Source organism: Corylus avellana, chromosome ca11 (genome assembly GCF_901000735.1).
Source record: "Corylus avellana chromosome ca11, CavTom2PMs-1.0".
Classification (NCBI taxonomy): Eukaryota; Viridiplantae; Streptophyta; class Magnoliopsida; order Fagales; family Betulaceae; genus Corylus; species Corylus avellana.
The window spans coordinates 13,742,826-13,752,401 of NC_081551.1; the positions used below are offsets into that span (position 1 = coordinate 13,742,826).

Here is a 9,576-nt window from a genome sequence, read left to right on the forward strand (position 1 = left end):
TGTGGTCAGATTGAGGAATGTGAGGGTCCCGTTTGTATCCATTCTATCTATCTATCTATCGATCCTATCAATCATATCCCATCGCCATCTGTATTTTTCTTTTCTTAAATACTCTTAATTCTGCCCTTTTGTCTAACCTTCAACACAACACCACACTGCTGCTCCCCCACATGTGTTGTTGCTGTTCCTTTTTCTTTTAATATAATGAATGAAACAAATCAATAATGTTTCATTTTCATGTGGGGTAACTTTCTGGTCAACCCTACGTTCACAGAACCGCGCGTGTACCATCTTCCAGAACCCTCTTAGAAAGAGAACGTTTTTACTGTGGTAAATTGGTAGGGACGAGGTTGTTTTATCCATTGAAGACCTTTGTTGATTGGGAAAATTTTAAAACGAGTCAATGTGATAAGTTATTTTTAGGTGGTAAACATAAATGACAAATGATGTTACCAATATGTGATGGTATTGTTGTGGTAAACCATGGTATGGAATGCCGTTTCAAGAATGAACGCCATGGGCACGGGCAAAGCTAGGAACATACTTAGATACTTAGGGGGTCTTTCAGTAACTTCAAACCTCTTTTTAAAAGCTTATAAAAATATTATTTTGATGCTTTATGACTTATGACATGATGATTGTTGTATACATGTACATTTATTACTTATGATTTAATATAAAATTAAATTTTAATTTTTTTCTATTTTTATTTTACATAAACACTTACACATGCACACATAAAAAAAATAATAATTATATGAATTTATATACTAATTTATTTAGGTAGATTCCAACTCTACCCAATAATAATCCTAATTTGCAACTGGACATGAGTGATCGGTTGACTAGGGTCAAAAGTGCCGAAAGTCGGAGCTGCTTTTAATAAACGAAAAAAATAAAAAATTTGAAGTCCTTGAATCTTGATGAGACTACACCTCCACAACGGTCACATTAATCATTGTATTCTCCTATTGCTAGCTAGTAGGCCAACCAAGTCTGGGTAACCCCTATATCTACAAGTTGAAAAGAACAGATGAGTCTTGGCAAAAGTGCACTGATTTGCATAGCTTTCACAGAGAAATGGGATATATAAATAAAAAAACGTGGTATATATCATTTATTTTTAAAGAGATCAATTTTATGTTATTTTCTATTTATTTTCTCATTTTCAAACGAACCCTCTAGTTTGCATCAGTTTTACGGAACTGGAGGGAGTCACGAGAGGTCTCCAAACAGAGTCAGAGAACTGATGAAGAAATAAGAAATACATAGATCAGCAAAGGACCACCATTAACAAGCAAACAAAAGGTCTCTACAGCTCAAATTTGCGCATAAGAGGAATTTCATCAGTACAATCACAGGACTGAAATTCAAAATAATAATAATAATAATAATAATAATAAGTTTAAATTTTAATGTAGGAAGTGAATCTAACCCACGAAGAAATTGTCTCCCTGACCCGTGAAGATGATAAATAAAAGAATCCATTTGTTTTAACACGTGATAGTCAGAAATCGAAATCTCACTTGGTTTGGTTATTTTACTGTATTTTTACATACGATGAAACCAAACTCATTCTCTATTCATATTCTGTACAAAAGGCTACAAAACTTAATGGAAATGACACAAAACTTAATAGAAAAATGGGATTGTAACCCCGAATATATTTTCTTTTTCTTTTTCTTTTTTTGAGTGAAAACCCATTAAATCTCAGCATATTTTTAAACAATCGGAGCCGCTCATCTCTCTCTCTCTCTCTCTCTCTCTCTCTCCTGCTTGAGTATACAAGTACTGGCACAAAAAGGAGTAATTTTGCAACAACAAAAAAAAAAATTAGTGTAAGAAAAACCTATTCTGCCTCAACAACCAAAAAAAAAAAAAAAAAGGGAAGAACGAGGGACTCACGTCAGCCAGACTAGGAGAAAAAGATCAAGTGAGAAGGAGGGCCATCTGCTGGAGAAGTACTTTCTTCTGAGATGCATTGATAATGCCTCTGCACTCAGCATCCACTAACACGTCTGCCATGATTGCAGCTGCATGCCCTCTGGGCTCCTCAGAAGCCCTCCGTAACATGAACACCTGAGAATACGTTATCAAGTTACCAAAAACACTTCAATTAAAGTTGAAATACTTGGGGAAAGCTCAGAAATAAACTAGAGACCAAGTTTTATTGGTAGTATTATTAAGAGACTGATACATTCCAACCCCCCAAATCAAAAGGTATATTAACTATAATAGCACATAAATTATACCAATGCAAACCATAAGAAGGTATGCATCAAAAATAAAAAATAAAAAAGCATAATAATATACCTGCCCATGGTGTGATATTTCTATGCTTCCAGGTTGCTTCATGAATGGCTCCCCATCTATTTGAACTGGGAAAGGACTGGAAGAATGTATTCTTATGACTGTCCCTTGAGCTAGTCTTCTAGCTTGGGAAAGTCCAACCTGTAGTCATACAGAATTATTCTTTTATGCTTGAATTCCCATTTCCAGAAATATTTTCAGCAATGAATTCCCATATCCTGTCTGTATATAAAGGCAAAAAATATATCTCTCTTTTCTGATAAGCAGAAACAAAAAAAAGGGGAGTGGTAAGACTATACTCTTTATTTGGGTAGGCAAAATTAAAAATAATAATAATAATAATAAAAAATAAATAAAAAAACATATACATGCAAAAAAAGAAAAAAATAAATCTTCTAATTTTTCAGATCTTGCTACAGGAGTTGGCGATTCAACAACACAAGGGGTGATTGTCCAGGTACCATGCATTTTTGTAAAGCATGGTTATATATATATATATATATATATATATATATATATATATATATTGTTAATCATGCGCGTGTATAAACATCCTCTTTTGATCGTGCCTTATGATCAAAGATATAGTAAATATAAACGCGATGCGTTCCAAGTTTGGCATTTTAAAAGCTACAATAACATTCTGAAAAAGAAAAAGAAAAAGAAAAAAAGAAAATGGTTCAACATGCACAATTTCTTATTGTATGGCATTAATTGTTCGAGTTGGAAAAAGCAAATCACTGAAATGCAAGTTTAAACTCAACTTTTATAGCAATGGATCAGTGGAGGAAGATGCCAGAACTCTATTGATCAGATCCAATTGAACCAACTTTCGAGTTGTTTATATGGGACATCTTAACTAGAGCTCTCAAAAGCAAAAAGGCAAAAGTCGGTGTTATTATTTGGCATAAGAGCAATGTGCTTGCTTAAAATTGTCAAAACCTTTTAGAAAGTGCTTGCCGTGTGGGGGTGTGTGTGTGTGTGTGAGAGAGAAGGGACATTCAACTAAATAGTAGAGCACATATACTAGAAAATATGTATGTGCTTTACTATTTTGGGAGGACATTCAAGTACATATACTAGCACAGTTCAGATGAAGAAGAATGTTTAATATTGCATCAGTGGTTATAAACAAACAAACAAATAGCAAAGCACATATAGACTCTGTAATAAACAGAACATGCTTATTTTGAGAAGCACACAATATAAGAAGAATCTCAGACCTGAAGTTTGCCAAGGTGCCATGCTCCACAAACACATACAACCTCAAGCAATTTATCATGCATGGACTGCACAGTAAAATCATCATCATGCTCATAGTCATTTTGCCAAAGATCTACTCCACCCATATAGCTGCCAATGTTGAGCACAATTAAACCCTCAGAATCCTGGGGTGGGGAAAGGATTAGAAAGGCTGCAATTACAACAGAAGAAAAAAATTGAATTTGGTAGTAGTGTACCTTTGGAATGTCAATGTCTTTCCCATCGACTTCAAGGCAAACTCGCCATGGTAAATCAGCACAAGTTCTATCCATTATATCCCTGGCACCCTCTTTGGCATATCGCAATTTATTAACAAACTGTTTGTAAAATATTAGTCAGCAAATGCCAAATCCATACAAAGCATATTAAAGATAACAAACCTCTCTATGAAATACTATAGTTATATTACCATTTACATTCTCCCAACAAGAAAAAACAAAAATAATAAAAGATTATTCGAAACCAGTTCAGTTTTGGTAGCTAATGAATGTCTAGAGAGACGAATTAGATCAGAGATTCTTGGTTTGCTCTGTAAATTGGACCTAGAGAAGGCCTATGATCATGTTAATTGGGAATTAGGCATCCTCTTGTATACTTCTTGTGTCCTAAGATTGCGCCCCTCTACGCTTTTTGATATATACAATATTACTTATCAAAAAGAATGTTAACTAGGAATTCTTAGTGTATTTGTTGAAGAGATGTGGCTTTAGGGAGAAATGAAGAGCTTGAATAGCTCACTGTATTTCTATGATGCATTTCTTCATTCCTATTAATGGATCTCCTTCTCGTTTCTTTTGTAGTTCACGTGGCTTGAGACAAAAGGACCATTTATCTCCTCTATTGTTTGTGGTGGTTGTCATGGACGCTTTGAGTAAGAAGATGTCTACCATAGTAAATGGGAGGCTCTTATTAGGTTTTTCGGTAGGGTCAAGGAATAATGATGAGTTTCTAGTGTCTTATCTTTTGTTTGCTAATGATACTAACATATTTTATGAGGCAAATCACAACCATCTTTTGTCATTTGCTCTATCTCTTATGTTTTGAAGTGATTTCGGGGTTAAAGATTAATTTTTCTAAATAAGAGTTACGTTAGCAATGTGAATGATGTAATATAGGTTTGACTTACCCTTGGTTGTAGGGTGGCCTCTTTGCTAATGAAGTATTTGGGCTTCCTTTGGGAGCTTCGTATAAGGCTAAACCACTATGGGATGTATTGTTGAAAAAATGGGTCATTTGGTTGGTTAGTGTTGAACCTCCACTTATCCTAAAAGTTTAAGCTAATAGGAATGGTAAATTTAATTATTTAATTAATACTTTAACATTATCTATCACGTGTGGGCTCAAATTCCTTTTTAATAGACGAAGCCCAACACATGAAATATTTAATTGAAATTGGGTTGAATGACAAACAAGGTTCAAACTCAGGACCTTTGGCTCTGATACCATATTAAATCCATACTTATTCTAAAATTTGAAGCTAATAGGAATGGTAAATTTAATCATTTAATCAAGGGTAGTAGGTTCAGGTTGACACTGATTAAAATCACTCTCTCCAATCTGCTTATTTATTATTTGTCCTTTTCTGCATCCTTGTAGGTGTTGCTAATAGGATTGAGAAATTTCATAGGGATTTTTTTGTGGGGTAGAGTTGGTGACGAGTTCAAGGTCCATTTAGTCAATTGGTAGAAGATTTGCTCCCCGACATACGCCAATGCTTTGGGGGTTGGAAATCTGATTTAGTTTAATTGAGCTCTTTTGGGGAAATGGTTATGGCATTATGCTACGGAGAAGGAGGCTTTATGAAGATTGGTGGTGGAAACCAAATGTAATAGCATGAGGGGAGGTTGGTATTCCAATGAGGTAGTTGGGCCCTTCGAAGTGGGGTGTGGAAAAACATTAAAAGGGGGTAGGGATTTTTTTTCTAGTTTTATCAGATATGAGCTGGGAGATGGGTCTAAGATTAGGTTTTGACATGATTTGTAGTGTGGGGATCATCCTTTGAAGGCAACTTTTTCCGGAATTGTTTAGTATTGCTCGCAATAAGGAGGCTTGGGATCATGTGCAATTTTCTAACAGCAAGCTTCAGTGGAATATATCATTTACCATACTAATGCATGATTGGGAAACTGACTTTGTCACTTTGTTCTTTGACCTTTTGTACTCTCAAGTTGGATCCCCGCCAAAAAGCAGGCGTTTGAAGTAATATATTCTTATCATGTGCTTTGCACTCCCGCTGGCTCCCAATTTCCTGATAAAAGCATTTGGGAATATAAGGCTTCTTTGACAGCGATGTTCTTTGTGTTGACGACTGTGTTAGGGGACATCTTAATTTTGAATAACTTGAGAAAGAGGAACGTCATAGTGATGTATTGGTGTTGTATGTACAAGTAGGGCTGGCAAAACGGGTAATCGGGTAGACCCGATTATGACCCGCTAAGACCCGTGACCCGATTACCCGAAACACGAACACGACCCGTTTAGCTAAACGGGTTAGCAGGTCTGACACGATTATAACACGAAAAATATCCGGGTAACCCGACACGACCCGTTTAGCATAACCGGGTCATATCGGGTAGACACGACACGACCCAACCTGACCCGTTAAAAAAAAAACCTTAATCAAAATTGGAAAAAATAATTTAATAAAGGGATCTCTTAGGCCAAAGAACTAGTCAAATTTATCTTAACCATCCAAGAAGAATAAAATTTTTTTAAAGAGAATGTTTTAATATATAAATAATGATTTAAAAGATAATGTTTTAATATATAGACCCACCTAGAAAAAGTAACGGAAAAACAAGGAATAGGCCAGTAAAGTGAAAACTGTGAAGTCGTAAAGTGAAGAGTGAAATGAAGCCGTGAGTGAGTCAGTAAGTGTTAGGGTTAACTTAGTTAGAACTTAGACATAGGTTTTTTTATAAAAAAAAAAATAATAATAAATAATAAAAAATTAAATGGGTCTGGAGGGTCACCCGAGACCCGCCAGACCCGATTGACCCGCTAGACCCGCCAGACCCTGTTGACCCGACTGACCCGCCAGACCCATTTATTAAACGTGTCTGGCGGGTCGACCCGCCAGACACGAATTTAATTGTGTCTTAATCGGGTAGATCCGATTAAGACCCGAACCCGATAAGCCCAAACCCAATACCTGTTAACTTCGTGTCGGGTTCGCGGGTCGTGTCAAAATTGCCAGCCCTATGTACAAGAAGAGTGGAGAGGCCATAGATCATCTTCTTCTACATTGAAGTGGCGAGAGAATTATGGATTTCGACCTTCCGTCTTTTTTGTATAGGGTGGGTCATGCCTAAATGGGTGATAGAGTTGTTGGCTAAATGGACAGGTTAGTCGGGAAGTAGTAACATTTTAGAAGCTTGAAGGATGGCCCATCTGTGCTTAATTTGTTGGATTTGGAGAGAGCAGAACGTGAGGAGCTTTGAAGATTGCGAGATTGCAGTGGCAGAGCTAAAGACGGTTATGTTCAAATCTCTTTATGCTTGGATAGCAGTGTTTAATAGTCCTCACTTTTTTGTTTTACTGAACTATTGGACTTCTCTTCTTTTTCCCCCTACTTGGGGATCCCTCTCGTATACTTTCTATGTACTTAGGTTGTGCCTCTCTGCGCTTTATAATGGGATTAATTTACTTATAAAAATAAAAATAAAATAACAGGTTAAGATTCTCGAAAAGTCAAACTCGTATTGCAATTGATACATGTCACACTTGTTGTCAAGTCATTCCTAGTGGCAGCCAAGATGAGTAAAAAACAAGTTCAATAGGCAAGACACACTAGCCACACTAACGTCCTAATCCAAGAAGAATACATTAACTAGAGATATCTTATAGCGATAAAGCATGTTATGTATAGATACTTTGAAAAACCACACCTGATCTTTAAAAAGTGTAGGTCAAATAAGCAGAAAATTCAATAAATTAAATATTTTAACATAAATAGGATGAACAAAAAGAACTATAGCTACCTGACTACAGAACTTTTCTGGATTTATCTCCCGAGTAACATGAACTTCATAAGCAACCTTTGCATCACATCCAATACCTAGAAAACCAAAAATAGCAAAGATCAGGTAGGTCCAAGAAACAAGAATTAAAAATAGAAACTTCAGAGAAATACCTAAATAGTTCATCATGAACTTGGATTGCATTTTATTAACTTTGCGTTCTGGATTTTCTTCTCTAATATTTACTTTCCAGCGATCTACCATTGTAACTGCAGCATGATTAATGTTCTGCAAAAGTGTGGTCAAGCCACCTTGTCCATCAACTGTAGAAAAACCTCTTCCCCACTGCAGTACCCTTGACAAATCATTTCCTGTACCGAGTGGAAGGATAGCAACAGGTGGAGGTGATTCAAAATTGTGCTTCTCGATTGCATCAAGGACCCATGAAACGGTGCCATCTCCACCACAGACCAAAACCTTAAAGTATTGTACTTTACTGAACAAATCCAAACCCACCTCAGGGCCCTGAGAAGCAGTCAATTCAAAAATCTGCAAATGGGAACAAAACTCAGCCAAATATCCCAATCACATCAGCATGAGAGAGAGACACACACACACAGAAAGAAGATAGTAGATGAGTAACAATTTCTATATTTTTAGGCTATTGTTTTCTTATAGGTCTCCTTATCTGAGGAAGTAACTCAATATTAAAATTGGTGAGTAAGAAGAAAAAAAAAAGAAGTTTTTCAGACCATTTTTATGGTAATAGATTCATTTAGTACACCCACTACAAATCATAGAATGATATGGCTATATTTATACCCTAACAGAGGCTTCTAGGTGCCAATAAATTGTCCAATTAAACAGTTAGCATGAACAAGATGAGATGAGTAGGAGGAAGTAGTGAGAGGACCAAATTATTTATTTTAGTTAACAACTTTAATCCAAAAATAAGTCAGTGGAGCCCAAGAATAATTTACATGCTGACAAAACAGTTTACCAAATATTGAGAAAATCGATCGAGTTATTTCTGGGAACCCACTAGCCATCCTCGCATAGCATTGTAGCAAGAATTAAACTGCATTTAAGCATATGCAGGGTAAAGAATAAAGAATTTTGAACTTCGCTTATTTGTGTTCTGTTCGTGTTGTAATTATTGGAGAGCAAACAGGGGAGTTGTGGACCCAAAATGGGTCTTCAACAAGCAGAAAGAGCCAATTTGCGATAATATATGTAATGTGCAACAGCAATTAGGAAGTACATAATCCAGCCAGGCCTAGGTATTTTCAACAAAAGTCATTGTTTCACATAAACCATAATAAGATTGATAGGTACTAAAGAGCTCAAAAATCACCTGCACAGGGTTTAATAGCATGTTCAGTCTCCTCCGAAGAGTAGGCCCATCTTGACCTCCACTCCTGGCATTTATAAATACCAAAACAGGTCTGGCATCTTGCGGCAAATCAACCAGTGCAAGTTTCTTAATTTGACAATAGGTGGCAGTTCCATTTTTTCTTTGTCTTAACCCATTATGGATCCCCTTTACACTGAGTGGTTTGCCATCCTTCTTTTTGTAATCAATATTCAAATCAACACTGGGCCTCTTCAAATCAGCAAGGCCATTAAGCGCATAATCCACAGCTGTATCAGTCACTGAAGCATCTTGCAACTTACCATTAATAGAACGACTACTTCCACGGATGCTGCGGTGGTTCCTTCTTTTAATCTGACCATAAACAGAAGAAGATATAATTTCCTTTGTGATAGAAGTTAGCATTCCAACTCCACTGTTTGCTTCATCAACTTCTTTAACGCAGAGTGGAGAAAGAATAGTCCTTTTAAGAGGACCCAGATCACAAACATCACCAGATTCTTTCTCCATTTTGGCATGACATTTGACATGAATGAGGCGCTGACACCATAGGCAATGCCATGTAGGAGATGCATCAAGAAAAGGAACACCACATGGTTCATCACAGTAAAAACAGAAAGCAAATACATCAGGGTTATCATCCATATTAACCCATTTTTCTGACCAGTGGTG

At 36.4% G+C, this 9,576-nt stretch overlaps 1 protein-coding gene across 2 annotated transcripts; it reads right to left on the reverse strand.

Moving 5' to 3' along the window:
• Positions 1-1,447: 1,447 nt before the first annotated feature.
• On the reverse strand, positions 1,448-9,570 carry LOC132166083 (diacylglycerol kinase 2-like). 2 transcript variants are annotated; one of them, XM_059576837.1, is made up of 8 exons: positions 8,887-9,570; positions 7,706-8,081; positions 7,554-7,630; positions 3,771-3,890; positions 3,534-3,698; positions 2,314-2,451; positions 1,906-2,079; positions 1,448-1,791 (listed from the first exon to the last, which is right to left on the reverse strand). In XM_059576837.1, the coding sequence occupies exons 1-7, from the start codon at positions 9,547-9,549 to the stop codon at positions 1,930-1,932; spliced, it is 1,689 nt and encodes a 562-aa protein (XP_059432820.1). In that variant the 5' UTR covers positions 9,550-9,570; the 3' UTR covers positions 1,448-1,791; positions 1,906-1,929. The 2 variants fall into 2 exon arrangements, with proteins under 2 accessions (XP_059432820.1, XP_059432819.1); XM_059576836.1 differs by having other exon boundaries at positions 1,448-2,079; positions 8,887-9,558.
• Between the last annotated feature and the right edge of the window lie 6 nt (positions 9,571-9,576).

What these genes read in the sequence shown, in the direction of transcription:
- LOC132166083 (XM_059576837.1), bottom strand. Translation starts at nt 9,549, where the DNA reads ATGGATGATAACCCTGATGTATTTGCTTTCTGTTTTTACTGTGATGAA. An exon ending in GTTCATGATGAACTATTTAG is followed by an intron (nt 7,631 to 7,705) that starts GTATTTCTCTGA and finishes TTGGTTTTCTAG; the next exon opens with GTATTGGATGTGATGCAAAG. An exon ending in AAATATCACACCATGGGCAG is followed by an intron (nt 2,080 to 2,313) that starts GTATATTATTAT and finishes ACGTATTCTCAG; the next exon opens with GTGTTCATGTTACGGAGGGC.